We start from the raw sequence: 24,696 nt of genomic DNA on the forward strand, positions 1-24,696 counted from the left end.
GGTGATGAACACACAATACAGTGTACAGATGATGTGTTATAGAACTGTACACCTTAAACCTATATAATTTTATTAACCAATGTAACCCCAACAAATTCAATTAAAAAACAACCACCATGCCTCAGCCTGATGAAATGGGAAAAGCTCAGATTTTGGTTTCAGACAAACCTAGGTTCACATTATGGTTTTACCACTAATAGCTGTGTGACCTCAGATAAATACTTAGTCTCTTTAGTATCCGTATCTATAAAATGAGGATAATGGCGCCCACCTCAAATAGCTGATGTAAGAATTAAGTCAATAAGCTAAGTAAAAGTGCCTAGCTCAATAACTACTAGGTGTTCCTTTCCTTTTATCTATTTGTGTCTTTTTAAGATACTTCTGGTAGTGCAGCTTATGTTCTGGTCCAAGTAAGAGAGTGGCTATCCTAAGCAGCACATAATCAGCTCTTATGTGTACCTTCTCAAAATGCCCTATATAACATAAAGTTGAATTCTGAAGGTTAAGCGGCTTGTAGGAAAATGAAAATCCTTCTGTCTGACTCTGTGTCTTTCCTGCATTAGTGAATTCAGTGGACGAACAACTCACATCAAACTTTTTTTCTGCCAAACAGGTCAAGTGAAATGTTGGAATATAAACAAAGTCAACAAGGAAGACAGGGTCAGACAGCCAACGCTTGTGTCACATGCTTGCGTTCAGTAAGAGTTCCCACAGAAGCCATCACTCAGGGTTAGAGAGAGGCAGTGCAGAACTATACACTGTTGTGGAAAAACATGGTGCCAAGTACAGGAAACTGAGTTATGGCTACCATGGGAGCCTGAAACCTCAGCTCTCCAGCATATGTCTTTGCCAAAGCTGTCTTGCATGGCGGTTAAGGCCCTGTTCTAGGATGGGAAAACATCATAGGGGCTGTCAGAGTGGGCTGCTCAGAGGCCTCAATTGCCTGGGTGAGAACTTTATATAGGTGGCTCCCCTGGGGAAAGTGAACCATACTCACCTCCTGCTCAGAAAGCCCTAACTCAAAGCTTTACAGCCCCCTTCTCTCAGTCCTCCTCAACCACCAGTGTTGTACTGGAGCTGGCTCAGGCATATGCTCAGTCTGTGAGAGCTGAGTGTTTAATTTTCAAGCATTGTGAGGGCCACTTGGCTTCACATTGGTAGCCATGGTAGGAGCATTCTCACAAAACATTACAAATCAGCCCCCTTCCCACCATTCACTCCCTTTACTAGTTGTTAAATATTTACTAGCAAGCCAAGGGCCAACAACTCTAAGCTGAAGTATCAGGCTCCATTTTCCTCATAAGCCTTGAAGCTCTTAGGATATTTTTCTAAGATCTTTCTCCTAGATGGTCCCAAGTAATGGGTGCCACCCAGGGCTCCTAACAATGTTTGCCCCACAAACTAGGTCTCTCCTCTTATTCACATCTCACTCCTCTCTGAGAAGATAAAGCTAGGTTTCATTAGGATTTGTAAGTACAGCAGTTATTTGTAGTGACTATTATCTTAGGATCAGGAGAAAATCAAAAAGGTTAAAAAGTCTATTAACAGATGGAAACAATACTTAGCTTCCAATGCAACCTTCACTCATTTGGCTGTGAAGCACTTTTGTTTCCCTAATTTACTTTTAACCTACTCCCCAAAATGAATGATACTCTGCTTTGTCATAATACTTTTGAAGATAACTCTTGTAATATACAACATTATATAGGCCTCCTCTGAATCCAAAATCTCAAGTTCTAGTGAGAGTGGACACTTAAAGAAATAATGGGGGATGAAACTCCATAAAATTCCTAATGTAAAAAACATAGGAATCTGGGTATAGTGTCCTGTGGTCCTTGACATATGGGAGTACCAACAGACCACCTTCTGAGCATCCCAGAAAATTCCTAAGTGTGTATGTAGAGAAATTTTTAGTAGGCCACTTGGTTGAAAGAAACACCAGCTTCAAGATACATTTGACCACTCTTAGAAACAGAAAGTAGAACAGTGGTTGCCAAAGGCGAGATGGGGGCGGGAGGAGGAGTTGTTCAATGAATAGAGTTTCAGTTTTGTGAGATGAAAAAGTTCTACACATAAACTGCACAATAATGTGCATATATTAACACTACTGTACTGTACACTTAAAAATGGTTAAGATGGTAAATTTTGTTATGTGTTTTTTACAAAAATTAAAAAAAAAAAAAGACAGGTTTGCCCATTAGGTTTTATCACATGCCTAGCATTGAGGTTGGTTCATATTAGGCCCTTGATGAATGCTTGTGAATTGAATCAAAGGCAGTGCAATTAGGACAGGGATGAGAGTCAGTGCATTAGGGATTATGGAAACTGTGATAATTTAAATGACTGAATTACACAATTCTAAGTCATCCAGTCTCTGGGTACCCTGTGACCCGAGGACAAGACTTTCAGAAACTCTGAGACTCTTCTCCATTCTTTCTGTCCTTTTCAGGTCCTGACTTTGAATTGAGCACATTTTATAATCTATGCCTCTCCATTTGTCCAATACCTATTCCTCCTCTTTCAAGTCCCAACTCAAGTCTTCTCTCCTCCACATGGCCTTTCCTGACCACCACAACCTGCAGAGATCTTTCTCTAACGAGAACTCACAGATCCCACTGCTAGGACCGGTCGGCTATTGACAATAAGTTGCTTTAAGCCATCTCTTGCATTTATTACATCCTTTGAGAACAAAGGCCCTTTATCATACATCTATATCCCCAAAATGCCTAGCATAATCTGAAGTACACAGCAGCCACTAAAAGCTAACATACTGATCCCAAATGAAGGCTGAAGAAAGCAAAAGTGGGCCAATCATTTACTTGCTTTCCAATGGGATATTTCAAAGGAACAAAATTCGTCATGAATGTGACTGAAAACTTAAGGAATCAGGTGCTCAGAGATGGCTTTGACTTGAATCCTAAATTGCCACTATGTACTCTAGATATTCAGGGTTCTAGAGAATCTTCTGTAAAGTTCTGCTATGAAGCCTCCTCTTGCCTATAAGGAAATTACAGCTGATATAAGTCAGTATGTCATAGCATTTATAAACCAACAAATAGTGAATAGCCTAAAAGGAGCTCAAGTTCCTCAAGGGGCATTTTCAAAGGTCTAAGGGCTTTGAGGGCAAGGAAAGTGTTAGCTATTATTCAAGGAAGCTTGAAGTGTCAAAGACTGGTTGAAAATTTTAAGAAAGATGGACCCTCTTCAAGCAAAAAAGGCCATATACATAATTTTAAACACAATTTCAAAGTGTACAGTAATTCTCTAAAGCCTATTTTTGGACCTTAGGTTAAGAATCTGTGCAGATTTCATGACAGACCTCAAGTGTGGACCCATTTCTAACATGATCTAGCCAATAATATTAAAGTATTTTTCCTAATCTGAAAAGCAAGAATAAAGGAGAGGGAGAAGTATATAAGAGTTTAGGGTAGGCCAGGATAGAGAGAACTCCTTGAAGAGCTCTTTTATTTCAACATAGTTCTATGAAGAGAGCATTACATCATTAAGACAAGATGTCCTCAAAGCATTCAAACCCAAGACTTAGCCTGGGTTCAAGAGTTTCTCTTAAATACTTCCCATCTACATTTAATTAGTACAGACAAAAGGGTCACTGGGATTTATTTTTGAAACACAGGCTGTGTGACTCAGCTATCCTCCTAAGAGAATGAAAATCAGGGTGCAGGCAACTGGTGGGAGGAACATATCAAACGATTCTCCAGCTAAGGACAGGTCCTTACCAACAAGCCATACTGGGCAAAGAAAGGAGCTAAATCTCAGCTGAGGGTGGGCAAGGAGCCGGAAGGGCAATTTTTACAAGATGTCCTAGAGACAAGCAAAGCCAGTAGGGAACAAACTGGGAGTAGTTTCACAGTTCTTGGAAAAACAAGCTGTATCTTCTTCATAATCTTTATTCATAAAGATATGTGAAATACAAAATGGTCAAATACCCTTGCCAAACACCACATACAAATATTAACTCAAAATGGATCAAAGACTTAAATGTAAGAGCTAAAACTATAAAACTCTTAGACAAAAACATAGGAGAATGGCTTCATGACATTGCATTTGGCAATTTCTTAGATATGACACCAAAAGAACAGGCAACCAAAGAACAGACAAGTAGGACTTCAAAAAAATTAAGAAGTTTTGTGCATCAAGGGACACTGTCAACATAGTAAAAACACAACCCAAAAGTGGGAGAAAATATTTGCAAATCACATATCTGAAGAGAAATTAATATCCAGAATATAGAAAGAACTCCTAGAACTCAATAACAAAAACCCAAACAACCCAATTAAAAAATGGGCAAATAGACATTCTCCAAAGAAGACAGACAAACGGCCAATAAGCACATGAAAAGACACTCAACTTTAATAATGATTAGGGAAATGCAAATCAAAACCACAAGGAGATACCACTTCACACCCATTAGGGTGGAGATTTATATATATCACAACAGAAAACAAATGTTGACAAGAATGTAGAGAAACTGGGATGTAAAATGGTACAACCACTATGGAAAAAAGTATGGTGGTGTCTCAAAAACTGAAACATATAATTACCATTTGATCCATCAATTTCACTTCTGGATATATATACAAAGGAATTGCAAGCAGGGATTCAAGTAGCTATTAGCACATCGATGTTTATAGCAACATTCTTTACATGGCCAAAAGGTGGAAACAACCTAAATGTCTAGATAGATAAATGAATAAACAAAATGTGCTCTCTCTCTCTATATATACACACATATATATGTATATATGCATATATGTGTGTGTGTGTGTGTATATATATATGCAATATTATTCAGTCTTGAAGAGGAATGAAATTCTGGTACATGCTTCAACATGGGTGAACCTTGAAGACATTACACTAAGTGAAATAAACCAGATACTAAAGGACAAATATTGTATGATTCTACTTATATGAGCCACCTAGAATAGTCAAATACACAGAGACAGAAAGTAGAACAGTGGTTACCAGGCACTGGGGTTGGGGGTTGGGGGTAGGGGAGGGGGAGTTATTGTTTAATGGCTATAGGATTTCAGCTTGAGAAGATGAAAAAGTTTGGGAGATGGATAGTGGTGATGGTTGCGCAAAGTGTGAATGTGCTTAATGCCATTGAACTGTACACTAAAAATGGTTAAAATGGTAAATTTACATATATTTTATCATGCACACAAAAAAGGGAGTCAAAATGAACACATTTCACAATCAGCCTCAGAAAAATATGACACCTGTGTATACAATATAAAAATGCATGCAGTTTATTACATTAGAAAGTACACAACCATTCAGTCACACTGGAGGTATTAACTGATTAATACCTCATGAAGCCAATGAGAAATAACAGAAAAATGTCATCTATCTTCTGGACAACTGGAAAAAAAATCCCACGTGAGAGAATGGACTTTGTTTAATAAGCAATAATGGATTTACAAGCATCACCTTGAAATGCCTCAAACGGAGGCTGGAATGTGTCTGGGGGTTGTTAGAACTCAAAAACTCACAAATCTCTTGCCAGAAAAAATGGCAGGCTGGGTAGGCAGATCTAACAAAGAGCCCTCTCTTGTCTGCTATCTTACTAGGTGCTACAGATTCCAGTTAATGCCTGTTTATGGTCCTGACATTTTATTTTTAGGAGTCTTTTAGAGTCTACTTGCGGATTAAGTTCCTGATTTTTTCTTTCTACTTTGTTTGCTGCTAACAACTGCAGGGCTCTACTGCATCTTAAAGCCTGCTCTTTGGGAAGCTGTGAATACACTTAACATTAAGTGATATTAACATTAATGTTCATAAGTGAAGGGAGAGAAGTGCTCCAACACATGTTGGAGATTAGCAAGGCAGTCAAATACTTCTAATCTGATAGTGCTGAGAATAAAATCAAGTGTACCCTCAGCTGTCATGTAGTGCCCTTCAAAGTCAGTTAGGGAAGAGATGCAACAACTATTTTGAGAGCAGTTTTGCAAAGGGTCCCAGAATAATATCACCCTTCCTCCACTCCCCAAGTGAAAAGGATTGATAAGAGAGGTAATGAGTGTACAAAAACTCCATGAGAACAAGGACTACTCACCACTGATCCCCACTACCCAGCACCATACCTTGCGTACAGCAGGCCTGTAATTATTTACTGGCTAAATAAACCTTTGAGAGCTGTTATCCCTTCCCCATCCTCAAACAGAACTACCTCCTCTCCCTCTCTATAGAAATTGCCTCATCTCTGGTTTGTGGACTCTTTTTGAGAGGCACTTTCATCACTTCATTTAACTTTGAAAGAAGTTGGAGGAGGGTGAGGACATGTGCTTGCTAATCATCCTTCTCCAGATTGCCTCATGCACCAGAATGGATTTTTATTATTGGTCTGTGGCTGCTACTGCTGGAGGAAGATTTCAGCCTGACCTTCCCAAGCTGCTGGGGGATGAATACTGCACGTGGTTGACAGGGAAAACGTGTCTTCCTTTTTTTTTTTAAAGCTTTTAGACTAACCAGAGCTCACTGTGGTAGGAAAGTCACTCTTTCGCTCACTGAACACAAACTCAAGATGCTGAATTCTTTTGTCTAAAAGTGGTATAGTAAAACCAATCTGAATTGGTCCATCAGGAAAAAGGTAGCATCTCAAAGCACCTCACAGAGAGCAGTGGTATCAATGAACAGGATTTGGGACTGCTCCATAGGCAAAATAAAAAAAAAGAAAATGAAGCCATTTATAAAGGCAATTTAAATAAGAGGACGGATTCTCACAGGTGGCCTCATAAAAGAGAATAAATATGTCAAAGGGAACAACTGATATACTAATACAGCCCTATCCACCTGACTGAGGAAAGTCCACAGGTGGGAATACTGAGAAGCTTGCCTGTGAGGAAAAAGGCCTTCTGGGTGCCTTACTGGGAGAGCTGAATAGCTTTTAGGAACACTGGAACACGTGGTCACACCATAGCTGGCTGGCCCTGCTAGCAAGAGGCTCAAAGAAGGGTTACATTGATGCACTGGCAAAAAAGGCAGAGCAGAGCATATGTGGGCTTTTAAAAATTGGCTTGGGGCCTACATACCTGGATTCTCACCTCAGGAATACCCTGGCCCTCCAACTTAAGAATTAAGTAGGAAGGAAGGGAGATTGTGTGGCTAGGATATCTCATTTTGCGCTTTTAAAAATAGGACTCAAGAGTCTCATCCTTAAACATCAAGTGCAAGCCCATGCCATGTGCTAAAGTCCCATCTCTACTTTTATATAATGCAGAGCCAAGTGCAGGCACTTTGGGAGATGGGGTAATCAGGCCAGACTCAAGGAAAACAAACATATGATGCTATCTGCATCTCCAACTCAGTCCATACCATAGAAAAACCTGCTCAGAAATAATTGCTCAAAGCAAACATAACTAAATTACTAAAGAAAATCTGCCCCAATGAGGGCTCATTAAAACATGCAGCATCAAATTAGGCTGAACTTAGGGTTTTTCTAATTGGCAGTTTCATCCACTTCTAAGTTTTCATTTCTTATTTTCAAAAATCAAAATGACTCTCTGCCTAAAATTAAAGAAAAAGAAATGCCTTATCAGCCACTCTAAAATAAGAATTCTCCAAAATTTCACCTACATATCTTCTATATAATTAAACAAGCCTCTCATATGACACAAAAGCCAAAGCCATTACTATTTAAAGTACTATCAACAAATCCCTTACTAATTCCTCTTAGCAGCCTGGCTCTTGCCATTCCCACTAGAAGCTTAGTCACAGAATCCCTCTGCCATTAGAGAGACGGCAACTACTTGATCCTAGCCAAGTAGGGTCACTCTGGGGAGAGTAGTGGCTTACCTGCTCCTCTGACAGTTGGGATATGTGATTCACAGCAGCATAGGATTCAATTTTGGGGTTAAAGTGGTTGATGATGGCTCTGAAACAAAGAATTAACATTAATATAACACCAGATTGGAAAAAAATGAGCTAAAAACAAGTATTGTGTACTCTCTGGTTTAGAGAGCATGGGAGTGATTGTCAGAGGGTAATTGTCCTCTTACTGAACATGAGATCACATGGGGATGAACTGATAACTATGAAGTGGGAAGGGTTTAATAATTTATTAGAGACAATAGAATTAAGCATCTCTGCTTTGCAAATGACCTAGAGAAAACCTAACAACCATACAAAAAAACACACCAAGCATCCTCCAGACAAGAAACAGGGCCCAGCCTAGCTGGGCGTGGCTCAGCAGTTGAGCATCAACCTAGGGTCTAGGAGATCACAGTTCGATTCCCGGTCAGGGCACATTCGCGGGTTGTGGGCTCTATCCCGAGTTGGGGCGTGCAGGAGGCAGCCGATCAATGACGACTCTCTCATCATTGACGTTTCAACTCTCTCTCTCCCTCTCCCTTCTTCTCTCTCTGAAATCAATAAAAATATATTTTTTAAAAAGAAAAAAAGAAACAGGGCCCAGTGGGCTTTCCACTAGGGAGCCCTGGTGTTTCAACAGAATGAAAAGTAGTTTGCTCTGCTCCAATGGGTTCCGATGGGTTCCAGAGGGAAAAAAGTAGGAATAATAATACCTGTCTTAGCATTTGGCACAGTACCTAGGAATAGCACATTGTAGGCGTACAATAAACGTTTGTTGAAATTCGAGTGACTAAATCTTAGAGGATTCTTGCAACATTTATATAATACTGTCAAACATCTAGCACAATGCCTGGCACACAGCTGGTACTCAATAAATATCCAAAGAATGAGTAAATTAAATACAACAGAAAAGAGTCAGAGCCCTATGCTTTATGCTGCAGAGCATATATGTTGATATTGTTTGGTGGATGGTATGACAGATTTGCCAATCTGGGAATTTATATTTAGAATGAAGATAAAATCATCCTCTTATGTGCCCTGTGACATTCTCATCCCAGAGCTTCAGATCTCATCAGGTGATTAAGGTCTTCCACCAGGCATGCTGAGGGACTGTTTAGAAACCTGAGAGATGTGGAATAGTCTAAATCCAGTTAGTAATCTCTAACTCAGTACCCACAAAGAGCATAGGGTATATGTCTCTGCTTTACTTTTCTTGCTGTTTCTTTGGGACTGTTACCTGAAAAATCTGAGTACTAATCTGATCTACTGGAAATGCCAGGTGTATAGGGCACTTATGCCTAAGGAGGTAAGAAAAATAGCCTGCACTGGCTATTCTCTCTCCAGGTTCTTTAGCAAGGAATTTGAGGATGGGCTTGAGAGCTTCATACTGTTGAAACAGAAATATGTTCTGAGATAGCAAAGAGATGACAAAACACTGAAACCAGGCTAAGTCAGCCCACACTGAGTGACACATGCCTTTGCGGTGACTGAAATCCTTAGCTTCTACTTACCCAGGAGGTTTGGAGGCTACTAGGGCTCATCTGGGTAGTGATTCCACACTGCCCTCACCTGGCGAAGGCCCTAGACTGGGGCTTAGAGCCAACTAGCTCTCAGTGGGAGAAAGATGAGGTACCAAATTTATGGATGAGGGAAGAGTCTCTCTTTTTTTGCCTTTCCTTCCCACTGATATAATCTCCAAAAGGATTTACTAGCATCTCTTCTGAACATTGCATGGGGTGAGGGGTAGAAAGAAGAGGAAATCTGAGTGGGCAATAAATCATTAAACATAGCCATTATGAAAATATTAAAGCATCCCTTTGACAAAGGGAGCAAGACAATTAAATAGGAAAAGAACAGTTTTTTTCAAGAAATGGTGCTGGGACAACTGGATATCTACATGCCAAAAAAAAAAAAAAAGTTGGATCCCTACCTCACACCATATACAAAATTAACTCAAAATGGATCACAGATCTAAAAACTATAAAATTCTTAGAAGGACACATAAGAATAAATCTTCACAAGCCTGGGTTAGGCAATGATTTCTTCGATAGGACACCAAAAACACAAGTGACAAAGAAAAAGTAGGTCAAGTTAAAAAAATTTTGTGCTGCAAATGGTACCATCAAGAAAGTGCAAAGAAAACCCACAGAATGGTAGACAATATTTCAACATCATATATCTGATAAAAAACTCCAATGAGATACCACTTTACAACCCTATGATGCCAATAACCAGAATTACAGTAACAAGTGATGGCAAGGTCATGGAGAAATTAGAACTCTCATACATTGCTGGTGAGATTGCAAAATGGTACAGCTACTTTGGAAAATGATCTGGCAGTTTCCCAAATGTTAATAGAATTACCATATAACTCAGAAATTCTACTCTTAGGTTTATACCCAAAAGAATGAAAACATTATGTCTACAGAGAGTCCTGGCTAGGTAGGGCAGTTGGTGAGCATTGTCCTGATACATCAAGGTTGTGGGTTCGATCCCTGGTCAGGGCACATACAAGAATCAACCAATGAATGCGTAAATAAGTGGAACAAGAGTTGATGATTTTTCTCTCTCTCTCTCAAATCAATCTTTTAAAAAACATTATGTCTACACAAAAACTTGTACATGAATGTTCATAGAGCATTATTCATAATAGTCAAAAAGTAGAGACAATCCAAATGTCCATGAATGGATAACTAAAGAATGGATAAACTGAGAAAGGATAAACAAAATGTAGTATAGCTATCATAGAATATTATTCAGGCATAAAAAGAAATGAAGTACTGATAAACACTACAACATGAATGAACCTTGACAATATTAAGTGAAAGAAGCCAGACACAAAAGGCCACATATTATATGATTCCACTTATAGAAAAGGTCCAGAATAGGTCAATTATTACATAGAGAGAAAGTATATTAGTGGTTGCTTGGGGATGAGGGGAGGAGGGTTAGAGGAGGAATGAGGATTGACTGCTAATGGGTATAGAGTAACTTTTGGGGGAACAAAATATTCTAAAATTAGATTGTGGTGATGGTTATACAATGAGTTGTACATGTTAAATGGGTGAATTATAACATACATGAATAAAATTATTTTTTTTAAAAGAAAATTAAGGCCTTCTTGCCTCCAGCAGTTCTTGAGAAACCTGTTTTCCCCAGCAACCAATTCAGCTACAATTCACAGATCCAGGGTGTTTCACTTACCAAGATGACTTTCCTAGAGCTTGCATATATTAGCAATGCTGGTGGCAGGAGGACAAGCAGCTCAGTGGGCCACTGACTATTTTGTAAATCACAGCAGCTAGAGTTTAAGGAGCTTCTGGAGTAGCCTCTGCGGTGCAGTACCACAAGAGGTAGCAGAGATTTGGGTGAGACTGGCACTGTAAACCACATGTGTAGGGAGGACCAACCCTGTCTGGAGATAAGGAAAGTTCAATTCCTGATAATATGCATGATATCTTTAGATTAAAAGGTCTGCATCTGGCAAATGATGTCAACTTTTGGCTGTTGAAAAAATAACTCCTTGAAATAAAACGTTGGGGGTAGACTGGTGGAGGAGAAGGAAGGTTCTCTTATTTTTAACACTCTTGATCATTAAAAATATATATATATTTTTGTTAATCTTCATCCAAGGATATTTTTTCCATTGATTTTTAGATAGAATTGAAGGGAGGAATGGTGGGGGAGGGGAAGAGAGAGAGAAAGAGAGAGAGAGATTGATGTGAGAGACACATCAATTGGTTGCCTCCTGTACGCACCCCGACTGGGGCCAGGGGAATGAACCCGCAACCCAAATACATGCCCTCGACCAGGAACCGAACCCGCAAGCCTTCGGTGCATGGAACAATGCTCTATCACTGAGTCACACCAGCCAGGGCCTGACCATTTTTTTTTAAAGAAATGGCTGAAGCTGCCCACACTACTCAGAGCCATCCATCCAGGACTACAAAGAAGGTTTAAAGAAATAAGGCCCAAGGAATGGGAAACAAGTCTGGAGGTAGAACTTGGTGAAAAAGGGAATATAATTTCTAACCAAACTTCCAGCTTTTCTCAAAAAGAATCTAAATGCTCCATGAGAATAAGAACCAAAGTTTTTTGCTCACCAATATATTCCCAAGCCATTAGCAAAATGCCTGGCATACTGAGAGATTTGATTTTTAAAACGGAATTAATGAATGAAAGTCTAAGGAGGTTTCTGTCCAGTCTCATCCTAGGAAAAAAGGTGGCTCAGACATGAACAGCTGTCCTCCAAAAAGGCGTCTCTCTCTCTCTCACTGATATTTCTATCTCCCTATTCCTCTCTGTTCCTCTCTAAAATCAATAGAAACATATATTTTTTAAAAAGTTGTCACTAAAGATAGTAAAGGTTTCTCATTTTAAGTCATACCAGGAGACCAGTGAAAAGCTTCCTGACATTTCCTATTAATCTAGTATCTTCTGAAAGTAAGCCTAACTGTTTATTTGGGGCTGGGGGTGGGAGAGCAGTGGGGGAGTATGTTACACTCTGGCACTTGGTCTCCTAGTGCAACTGAATTACACAGCCCCAAAGGGGAAAGGGAAAAGAAAAAGGCAATGGCATAGTCAAGGGTATTGCAAAAGCCAGCCACAGTGAGGAATGACTACACCCAAAGCACCTTTAAGGGCAAGAATCTGGGCTACCCTCCAAGCAACTGTCAACTTCTGACTGCCGAAGGCAGAGGTCACTTACACAAACTGAAGGAAAATGAAGTGGACAGATGGAACTGCAAGGCTGAGCTGGGGATTTCTTAGTTCATTTTTAACTTATTCTGACTCATGACTCTGCAGAGCAGCTTCCTTTCCCTAGTGCTGGATGGCTGACGGCTAAGACACAGTTAATGCCCATCTTAAACAAGTAACGCATGGTAATGCTACCTTAACAATGTGGGCAATGTAGCTTAAGAGAAAATGTGGATTCTTCCTCATATCCAATGTGAATCTAAAACAAATCCTCCAAAAATGCAATTTCTCATACCAGCTATCTCCTACAGACAGGGGGAGCACCTAAGGGTCTCTTATGAAACAACAGATAGGTAATAGTTTCATCTAGAGCTCAGAACATGGCGATTTTTTCCTGAGATATTTGAAGGAAGGAAACTGTCTCTGAAAACTCCTATGTAAATCCTTCAGGCAGAAAGGAGAAAAATGGCCCTGGCCGGGTGGCTCAGTTGGTTGGAGTGTCATCTCATACACCAAAAGTTGCAGGTTCAATTCCCTATCAGGGCATATATCTAGGTTGTGGGTTCAATCCCTGGTTGGGGTGCATATGGGAGGCAACTGATTGATGTTTCTCTCTCACATGGATCTTTCTCTTTCTTTCTCTCCCTTCCTTTCTCTAAAATCAATAAACATATCCTCAGGTGAGGGATAAAAAAAAAATATGACTTTAAAAAGAAAAGAGAAAAACAGGCAGACGTTGACAAGAAAAGTTCTTATAGCTTTTATTCCAAGGGAGGAAACATAACTGATAATATGGTGCATACTGGGAAGATTCTTAAATGTTTCACCCTAAAATTATTTCTATAAGGCTGCCAGATTTACATTAAAGAGATTATGAGTGAATATCTGAAGTCTGATAAAAAATAAATCTGGATCTCAAGCCTCAAACTCATTAGAGCTATAGCCCTGTATTTTTAAATATTTGCTAAACATGTACAACTGGATGCCATGCTTTTGTTTACATGGTCTTCTTCACATGCAATGCTATCTTTTTTCACCACTGAAAAGCCTAAGTCTTATTTTTCCTTGAAGACCCAATAAAAATACCATTGCTTCCCTGGTATATATATGTAAAAAGCAAGGTTTTAGAGGCAGTAGATCTGAGTTAAAATCCTGATTACTCCACTTTTAGGCTGTGTGACCATGGGTAAGAGACCAAACTCTCCGAGAACTAGTTTCTTCATCTGGTTGGATTTCCTTTCCAAAGCTTTCCTATGTGTTTTACTGTATTTATACCATCTAATATGAGCTAAAGGGAACTTTTTTCTCCCCCAAGCAGCTTCCTTTTCCTAGATGCAAAAGAGCAGTCCAGTGATCTATACTACAGAGTATATTCTCAGATGTCTGGAGTTAAAGACAAGAAAACCATCATATTCAAAACTGTTTCTACCTGGGAAACCTTCAAACATACAGATAAAAGACTGGCTTTGGAGAAGGGATGAAGGTATGACTGTGATATGTGGCAGTGTTTAAATGGTTTATCTGAGGTTGAGTTACTTAATTTCAAATTAACATTTTTTTTCATCTTCACAATTGCCTCACATACTCCCATTTCATGCAGTAATAAGCTTTCTTCTTCATGGAGTCAATGAATCTTCAGCCCATCCAATTCAACAACAACAAAAAAAAGCAATTTCCCTTGACGCCTATTAACAGCAGTGCATTACAAGCCTCAGAGACTCAGCTAATTAACATTAAACAAAATAAAACCTCAAATAAGAATTACCTTCTAACCTTTTCACTTTGAAACTATCTGCTCAAAACTTCAGTGACTGACCTATTAGGGTTATTCCTCTTATTCCCTATGTACCAGGTCTTAACCCTTTCATGCCAAGTAACCCCTTCCTTATATGGCCGTTTCTGTGGCCATTCTCTTTAGGACCAGAGACACAAAAATAGAACCTTACTATAGAAGTCATTTTGACAACCATCAGGAAGAATGAACTACTGGCCAGTATATCTAGCTGCTTGCTTTACCCAATGATCCAACTATGTAAATTGGCCCAATTACTAAAGAGAACTTGATTTATTTTTGTACACAAATTTACTGGTTGAGGGAGTAGAACAGAGAATGTATCTCATTGACTGCAACATAGTAACCCTCTTATTTTAACCCAGGGAATGATATGAGTCAGCATTCCTCTTGATTTCTAGGTGAGAAACACATGTGTCATGCCAGGTAAGTTATTCACCTACTAGGCAACATTTTCATCCAGGCACTGTTTTGGACAAATGAAGGTTCAGAATTCATTAACTGAAGGGAAACAGGAAAGGGTTAATGTACGAGAAATGTACATGCACACAGCCTGAGGGGCAGGTGCCTCGTTTTCTGAAGCTGCATGCATGACTATGCATTTTGGCAGTTTGAGCTTTCTACTTTGATGCATGACTTTGTCCAATGTAGGTTTCCACCTCATCACCTGCTAGAAATCGGGCAATTGGTTATAGCTACTTTGCTTGAAAAATGAGCTAATTTCTAGTTACTGTGGCCCCAAACCATAGATTTAAGCCAAGTAAGATGCCATGGGCTTTACACTTTGGCTAAATTATCTCCTCTAGCACTGCCATAAGAAAATAATGAAATTCCTTCCTGCTTTAGATACCAACCTGACATTTTTTCACTGTTTATGTAATCACAATGAATGTAAATGAAGAATGAACCACAGGAGTTGAAGGAACAACGAAAGTCGAATGGACCATCGACATTTCCGTAAAAGACGTTACTTAATTCATTCCCCTTAGAAATCTCTACTTTTTATTAAAGCGCTCTCTCAATAAATGAACAGAGGCTCCAAAAGTTTCCTAGGGATAAAACACCTACAAGATTAGCCTATTCCTGGCTATGGCTGGGTAGCTCAGTTGGTTAGAGTGTTGTCACAATACACCAAGGTTGCAGATTTGATCCCTGGTCAGGGCACATACAAAAATCAACCAATGGATGCATGAATGAGTGGAACAACAAATCGATGTTTCTCTCTCTCTCTCAAATACGAAGGAAGGAAGGAAGAAAGGAAGGAAGGGAGGGAGGGAGGGAGGAAGGGAGGGAGGGAGGGAGGGAGGGAGATTAGCTTATCCCTGCTCAGATCCCATTCTGTGCTTCAGCTCCCCTTACTCCATCTCTAGTGGCAGGCGAGGAGCTGGTGGCAGAGTTCCTGGGAATACAGAATGCAAACCTTTGAGAGCTTCTGCAATCAGCTTGGCCCTGAATTTCCTATCTCTAGAAGCAAGGCCCCTCTAAACTCTCAGAAATACCTAATTAATGCAAAGGAACAAAATGTGCCATGTGAAAATGTCTATTAGATTTTCTGTCCCACCTCAGGACACAGGAAAATCCTAATACATATGTGGGAGGACTTCTCAGGGAGTAGAGATCAGCTCAAAAACCCCAAGAAGTAATCTAATTTTAATTAATGGTGAATATTTCAATCCCCTGAATGTGACTCAAAAACTTTTTAAAAACTGGCATGAGCCAAAACCCCGAAATATGTTAACTACATCTCATTCCCATGAGCCCAATTAATCAATTTATTATAAAACATTTAACTGAGCAGGAGGGGGGGGGAAATAGCAACTGGCTTACTTAGACTTTTTTTATCATTTCAAAAACAGAGGGAAATTATTTTAGAGGATCACATGCTGGACTAGAGAGAAAGGGAAGTTGTCTGTGGATTCCATGCTAGTTAGAGAAAAAAGTTACATGGATCCCAAACTAATTAGAAGAGCTGTGCATATACCTCAGTGGTGACGAGGGAGGAATGGGATCTCATGTGGATAAAAGAGGAAAAAGGCTGCTAATACTTCTGAGTGGTCCAGTGTGGACCATATGGACACCATACTAGAGAGCAGTGGTTCTGATGTTTATGCACAGCAGAGAGGGGATGGCAGACATATGGATCACATACCAGTTTTTAAGTACTCCAAGTAAAGAATGAAATTAAAAGACATGGAAAGGGGTTTATGCTCCATCCCAGGGGTACCTTTTGGAACTCCTCAGGAAAGGCAATCAGTGAGTCTGCCAAAGTAATTAAGCAAGTGAACATTTACCATAAAGCCCACATCAGTTAAGTGAACAGAGATGAATCTTATTACAGTGCACTGTCAGCTCTGAGCCTGCAGGTCCTAACCATTGAGATGTGGAGTTATTCAGCCCTGTCTGCTCGCTCACCCACTGTGACAGAGAGCTTCACCCTTCTTGTCAGATATGAAAAAGCAGGCTGCTTTCATCTGCTCTGGCAGTGACTTATGTTCTCTTCAGAGAGGCCCTAGCACCAGTGGTTTCCTGTAAGAAGCCTGACTGTAAATATTGGGGGGAAGAGGTGTGGATGGCTAGAGAAAGGAGCCGAGTAGCAGTTCGATTAGTAAGGTAAGGAAAATGGGATAGGTTAGTATAAGAGGCAGATGAAGCACTGTCCGGTGTGGCTCAGTTGGTTGTAACACTGCCTGTACACCAAAAGGTTGTGCGTTCGATTCCCGGTCAGAGTACATACCTAGATTGTGGGTTTGATCCCTGGTGAGGGTATGTATGGGAGGCAACCGATAGATGTTTCTCTCTCTCTCTTCTTTCCTCTCTCTAAACATATCCTCAGGTGAGGATTAAAAATAAATAAACAAACAAATAAATGCAATAAAATAAGCATTGCTTTAAAAAAGAAAATAACTTTTTTTAAAAAGGTAAATGAAGAATAAATAAGCTGCTCAAAGTATTGAACCATTCTGCTTAGGTGAAGTTGATAGTATCCCATGAATAGGGAAAAAGTTAAAATTTCATTGCAATATACTTTCTCTATAGGAAAAAAAATACTGAGGCATGTTGCTTTTCCAATATTAATGGCAGCTCAATATCAGCTTATCAATGAGTTAGCTCTAAAGCCAAAGGGTCAGATTTTTCTCAACCTAGTCAGTATCTTTATTGAACAAAATGCACTATTTGCTAGTGAAATGGGTATTTATCAATTATCTGATTTATAAATGGCATCTGGCACAACTTTTGGCCCTATTTCTTTCTGAAAATAATTATGAGAGACAAAATGAAAGACTGAAACTGACTAAATGGCAGCCTACTAAATCAGGATGCTCACAAGAGAAAGACTAAATCATATAACATTTTAAAAACTCATCAAAGGCCATGTGTCTACCACTCAGTGGAACAGATGAGAGTAGAGAGGCAGGTAGGTAAGGCCCCTGTGTTCAGAAACCAATAAGTCTCCAACTCATTATAAAGAGGAGATCCTAAAGACATTGCTGGGAGACAGGCATGATTAGCCAATTAAGGAAATGACATGGAATGGGCTTGTGACTGAAATTGATGGAGGTCTCATAGCACATGCACGTGCAGGCACTCATACATTTGAGCTTCTCTCTAGGCTAGAACAAGAGCAAACAAAGCGCTGTGGTACTTTCTACCACAGCGCTTTGTTTGCAACAGGGCCTGCAATTTCCTTACATTCAAAGGCAGTGGGAGGTGGGAAAAGGAGGAGAGACCACTATTCAGAACCAAGCACCATTTTAGAAAGAGAGAACTTCTATATTTCCTCCACCTCCACTACTCTGCTCGCTCCACTTGATCTTAGCCAAAAGGCCAAGAAGTGATGACAGTTTTCTCATGCAGTGAGGAAACACTCTGTCCCTAGAAGAAATTTCCAAATGGTTTCTGAAGCTAAGGGTTTGCTAGTATAGTCACTGACTCTTGATAGTTCAGTTTGTTTGAAAAACATCAGAATTACTATGTGAAGGCACTATGCTAGGAAATGGAGGAGGCAAATGAAATTTGATCCCAAATAGCAAGGAATATATAGATTAGTGGAAAAGACACACCACAGACAGATAATTTCATTATGGTGTGGTAAGGGCTGGAGAAAGAGCAGACAAACAGTATCATGGGAGCATGGGGTAGGGGCTGTATTCAGCCCAACCTGGGGGCTTAGGAAAGGCATCCTGAAGGAGATAGTGCTTGAGTAAAGTCTTATTTTAAAGCTTTTCCAGCTGAGTAGCAGGATACCTTTGTGGAAGTCACAAGCCTGCCTGGGTCCTATTTGCACCTTTTTGCTCAGTACTGATTCAAAGATGCTCATGGAGATAGACTGAGGCAGGTACTGTACCTCCTCTCACCTGAAACTAAATGTAAACACAAAGCAGCTATCTAAGCCAAAGGCAGGCCTTTCAGTTTCATCTCATATGGGAGTGAATGGATATCAGCTGTGCTATGCTTGCCCTCTACAGTATGTCAGTCTCCAGCTGGTGATGCAGCTGCTTCACTTAAAACCACACTGAAGCCTGTAGTCTCTGATCTCCACAAAACCACAGTAAAGAGAATAAATGGCTCTGCTTTGCAGCTGCCTGTTAATTATAACAGTTTCCTTGGTCCTCTTTTGGCATATAGGACAATAATATACATTTGGGAAGGCCCTCAATAAGAAATACATAAGAGAAACTTGAACCTCATGAAGAGCCTGAAAAAACACCTACTGCCAATAGCAGTAAGCATATAAACACCTAAAACAACAGCACATGAAACAGCATCAGAACACACAGATTCCTTCAGCAGGGCCTCTACTTTATATAATGACAGCGATCCATCACTTAGCCAATGAGAGGGTTTTTTAAAGGCATCCTTATAAAATCATCCTTTAAAGTCAGTAGATCTGTAAGATAAAAATAGCATCAATAGCCTTGATTTGTTACTTTAAAAAGGAGTAAAAACAGCCCTAGCCCATGTGGCTTGGTTGGAATGTCATCTTGTACACTGAAAGGTCGTGGGTTCGATTCTCCGTCAGGACACATACCTCGGTTGTGGGTTCAGTCCCCATTTGGGGTGTGTACAAGAGGCAACCAACTGATGTTCCTCTCTCTCTCTCTCCCCCTTCCTCTAATATATATATATATATAAACATATCCTTGGGTGAAGGTTAAAAAAAGAAGAAAAAACAATGCATAATGCTATCAATAATTCAATTCAAAGTGGCTTTAATTGTCTCAAAGTCCCATTTCGGAGTAATTAAAACCTTCTGGCTGTCTCTTGTTACCCTGGAAGGAATCAGAAGTTAGTAAATTCTACTGTGTCGGGATAAACAATTCAGCTCACCAATGAGAAAGGGGACCCTTTTGATAATTCCAAATCATACTTCCTGGCTATACTAGATTAATTCAGGAGCTGCCAAGACTATATTTCCTGTTGTCTATTGTATGGTAAATGGGAACATGGGGCCCTTCCCATGCTCCAACTCCCCCTCCCACCCTGTGGAAAATATAGTAAAGGCTATCTGTAAGTGGACTGTGAGACCTTGAGAACCTGGTCAGCAACTCGGTCTAAGAAAGGCCAAAGTGAAACTGCTTCTAGATGTGAACCTGGATTATAAACAGCTAGTGTTTTGATCTTACATAGGCATGTTTCCCATTCTACTTGCATGCCCTGTTTTTCTCTGTTTTCTGTCCTCTATTAAACCTTGTGTTGGTAAAATGTAGGTGGAGGCAAAATAATAGCAGTGGTTGGTTGCCCCCCATGCAGCCTGTCCGCAGGCCAAATGGAACTTAGCAAGACAACTTCACCAGTGGCAGCGAGTGCTGGCAGTATACTTTACCAGTAGGCCACCACCAGTACACACATAAGTCCTAATAAACCCATGTCTTTCACAGCCAGTCCTCCAGGCTATTTCTTTGAAATCCACAAACAATATGCTAAGGTTTTCTGGTTCCTCAGCACTTTACGTAACATCTGTTAAGATCTGAAGCACTCTTTTACAATGGGGCTCCACAGACACACTGGGGAACACAGTCAGAAGGGGAGCCCTATAAGCACTTAAGGCATCTCAGTATCCACTTCCTTAGCTTAGGACCTCAGATCGGCTGATGATTGTGGAAGATGACGGTGGCAATATAAGGCCTTGGAACATAAAACCATTTATTCCAGCCATCCACTCATTCTTTTTTTGTACCATACTGTACTGTGCTAGGGGCAGAGATTACAGAAGTTAAAAAAAAGAAAAGAAAGCCTGGCCAGTGTGGCTCAGTGGTTGAGCATTGACCCATGAACCTGGAGGTCACGGTTTGATCCCCAGTAGGGGGCGTGCAGGAGATAGCCCACTGATGATTCTCTCTCATCATTGATGTTTCTCTCTCCCTCCCTCTCCCTTCCTCTCTCTGAAATCAATAAAAAAAAAAAGAAAAACTAAAACACACACACACAAAACAATAGGCATATTACTTGGAATGTCAAGTTTGCGGTACTTTTGGGACTTCTAGGTAGGGTATAAAGTTCAAGAGGCAAGACTATGCTGGTAGTAAAAAACTGGGAAGCGTGTTCATCTAGGGAGCGACAAAGAATCAGACATGCAGTCTCAAAACAGTTAAGAAAAAAATAAAGAGCAAAGCACTTTCTACTAGTTAACACTAGTTTCTGTACTACAGGAAAAAAGTCAGTTATATGCCCCATGATACAAGGTAGGTACCCTCCCCTAAACTAACTGTATATGACTTTCCACCTGTCTAGACTAAAACCTTCAGCCTAACATGGAACAAGCAGGGATCAAAGAAGACAGCCTCATAACACTAGACCTCAAAGAGCTACCAAGCTGTGCTTTAAGTGTTATTATCAAAAGGGAGATGACCTGACATCCTGTTTGACAAAGGAAACAAGCCTTCACTCCTTTGAGTGTATTCTACTCAGATACACTTAAGCAATTCTGTAATTTGCTGTGTTTTGAACTCCTTGCTCTTCCAGATCTATTGGAAATATGCTTTTTTTTAATCCTCACCCAAGGATATGTTTTTTTCACTGATTCAAGAGAGAGAAGGGAAAGAGAGAGAGAGGAGGAGAAATATCCATGTGAGAGACAAACATCAATTGGTCGCTTCCCAAACGTGCCCTGACCAGGGATCCACAACCTGGGTATGTGCCCTGAGGGGGAATAGAACCCGTGAACCTTCGTTCATGGGAGGACACTCCAACCACTGAACCACACTGGTCAGGGCTGGAAAGGTGCTTTTTGTTTTTAAATGTTTTTTAAAAATATGTTTTTATTGATTTTAGAGAGAGGAAGGAATAGAAGAGAGGGGGAGGGAGAGGCAGAGATGGGGAGAGGGAGGGGGAGAGGGAGAGGGAGAGAGAGAAACATCAACATGAGAGAAACATCGACTGGTTGCCTCCTGCACACACCCTGACTGGGCATGGAACCTGCTACCTAGGTATGTGCCCTGATCAGGAATCAAACTGGTGACCTTTTGGCGAATGGGACCATGCTCAACCAAAGGAGCCACACCTGCCAGGGCTGGAAAGGTGCTTTTTAAGCAAGAAGGAAGTATTTACTGAAAAGTTATGATGAATACTTCTTCATTCTTTGCCTAATTTCAACAAAGTGTGAATAGAGCTCAGAAAATAACCGTTGTGATCCAGCAGTTTCATCCTAGTGGAAATACAGGAACAGCTGGGAATCTATTGGACCACCAGTATCAGGCCTGTTTTTCAGCAATAACTGACCTTGGAAAGAAAACCCAGGGTTAAAAACCCAGTTATATTCTAATAAAACAACATGTTGGTCTCTATTTTTAGAAAGTAAGTAGAGATATTAAAAACCAGGCTTAAATGCCATACTTCAAACCTTATGGCAAATAAGGGGTCAGCTATCCTCACCCCCTGGCCTATGGTATGAGGATGTTCATGTCTAATCTTCTAGACCTGTTCTATAGACACTAGCCACATGTGACTACTGAGGACTTGAAATGTGGTTAATGCAACTGAGGAACTAAATTTTTATTTTAATCAGTTTAAACTAAAAAAATAAAGAAGTATAAAATATTATTCCACTAAGTACAACTTTGTTGGGAAGCTACATTTCACTTTAATCACTGCTTTGTATAAGATATTACTGCTGTATTATAGTGCACATCGGGCATGTGTGTTGTTTCCAGTACTACACATCACCAATCCAATTGATTTCAACGGACTGATGCAGTTCAAATGACTTTCTATAAACAGATGTAATGTATTTATTTAATAATTTATGCAGACAGCATGAGTTACAGCAGGGTTTCTTAACCTTAGCACTATTTTGGGCTAGATAATTTGTTATGAGGAACTGTCCCGGGCACTGCAGAATGTTTAGCAGCATCCCTGGTCTTTACCTACTAGGTGCCAGTAGCACTCTTTACCCCATCCCCTTAAGTTGTGATGACCGAAACATGCCAAATGTCTCCTGGAGGGCAAAAGTGCTGAGTTACCGTGGTACCTAATTGGTAATTAGAATAAAATACTTTTTATTCTTAAATTATATTTCTAGTTTTAAAAAAATAAATGTGAACAGATTTTTTAGTTTAAAATAAAGGCATACTACTGATGCAGAATTGAGTAGAGATGCAAATAATAATTCTATGTAGAAACAGTAAAGAAAAAATGAGACTGGAAGAAGGTATGTTGCTAGTTTCATGATGAATGGCAACTGCAATTTGCTTCAGAAAGACAGATGTTTGTTGTGTAAAACACTTTTCAAGATAATAAAGTACAAACTATTAAGAAATGTCAGCATATATAAAGTCAATAAGTTGTTTCTTCTTAACATTAAAACATTAAAAATGAACAAAATAAGTTGTCTAAAATCAGAATTAAATGTCTAACAAAAAAATTAATTATTTTTAACAGGATATAAGCTTGTATCTTGGTCACCATACCAATTTTTAGATTGTGATATGGTAAAAGAAATTGTTACTTCACTTATGAACATTTTGCCAGAAAATTATAAGGAAAAAACTTCAAAAAAATCACCTTATAAAAAATGAAAGATTTCAATTAAACCACCAAATACCTGCGCCTGTAGAATGTAAGATTTTTTTTTTAAACATATCTTTATTGACTTCAGAGAGAGGAAAGGAGAGGGAGAGAGAGAGAGAAACATCAATGATGAGAGAATCACTGATCGGCTGCCTAGCCCGCAACCCAGGCATGTGCCCTGACCGGGAATCAAACCCCGATCTCCTGGATGCTAGGTTGATGCTCAACCACTGAGCCATGCCCAGCCAGGCAAGACATTTCTAATGATATGAAAGATCAATTGGTTCAAAATGTTTTAAATTACAAGTACTTTTTTAAGATTTAGATGACACTGCTCAATTAATACTTTGGATTCATTTTGTCTCTAAGAACTTCCAAATATACAAAGAAATTTTGTCAACTGGGCAGTCTAAAAACCTGAACTTGTGCCCTGGCTGGTGTGGCTCACTTGGTTGGGCATCCTCCCATGCACCAAGAGGTTACAGGTTTAACTCCCAGTCAGGGCACATGCCCGGGTAGTGGGCTTAATCCTCAGCGGGGGGCGTGCAGGAGGCAGCCAATCAATGACTCTCTCATCATTGATGTTTCTATCACTCTCTCCCTCTCCCTTCCTCTCTCTGAAATAAATAAATACTAAACAAAGAAAAAGAAAAGATGTTGGCCCTACCTGGTTTGGCTCAGTGGTTAGAGAGTCGGCCAGCAGATTGAAGGGTCCCAGGTTCAATTCTGGCCAAGGGCATGTACCTTGGTTGCAGGCTCCATCACTAGCCCTGGTCAATGTATCTCTCTCACATCGATGTTTCTCTCTCTCTCTCTGACTGATAAATAAACAAAAAGCCCAAAACAAAGCATACTTCCACATGTACACATTATCTCTGGAAGAATATCCAAAAAGAGGAGTGGGAAAGGGAATTCTTCTCTAGCAGAAAGCCCTTGCTTGAAAGGTCAGATAGAAACAAGAACGTCAACCCTACCTAAAGTGAAGGCCCCCAGACTCTAGTGGGCAAATGTACTCAACAGACCTGTTTGGCTTAGTGCTTAAAGTAGTCTCTTCCTTTCCAGAGTGACTTCCATGACATCACAAGAGTGAGGGCACCCTTCAGAAACTCTCCAGAAGCAAATGATAGGTGGTGATCTACTGGAGCTTTTCAAAGGAGCTATACTGGGAACATAGCTATCCTGGTCACAATCTACCTGGGATACAACATGATTGCACCTTGGCCTTCAGATGTCCTTCCAAAGTCTTAATTGCAATGGTACTCTACCCTGTGAAGTCTTGTCATGTGCTACTCTCAATGCAGGTCCGGAACTAAGGGCACAGGGTTGGTACACAAGAAATAAATAATTATTGACTAATTAAGAGTTAGCCA

General features: G+C 40.0%; 1 protein-coding gene across 6 annotated transcripts in view; it reads right to left on the bottom strand.

The window, feature by feature from the left end:
* Positions 1–24,696, bottom strand: part of ARMH3 (armadillo like helical domain containing 3) — a 140,032-nt gene that overhangs the window by 18,925 nt on the left and 96,411 nt on the right. For all 6 annotated transcript variants that reach the window (XM_081157379.1, XM_081157383.1, XM_081157380.1 and 3 more), the window contains one exon: positions 7,816–7,894. In XM_081157379.1, coding sequence (XP_081013505.1) covers positions 7,816–7,894 — 79 coding nt within the window. The remainder of the gene's footprint in view (positions 1–7,815; positions 7,895–24,696) is intronic.

The sequence above is a fragment of the Miniopterus schreibersii genome (assembly GCF_964146895.1).
Source record: "Miniopterus schreibersii genome assembly, chromosome: 14".
Lineage (NCBI taxonomy): Eukaryota > Metazoa > Chordata > Mammalia > Chiroptera > Miniopteridae > Miniopterus > Miniopterus schreibersii.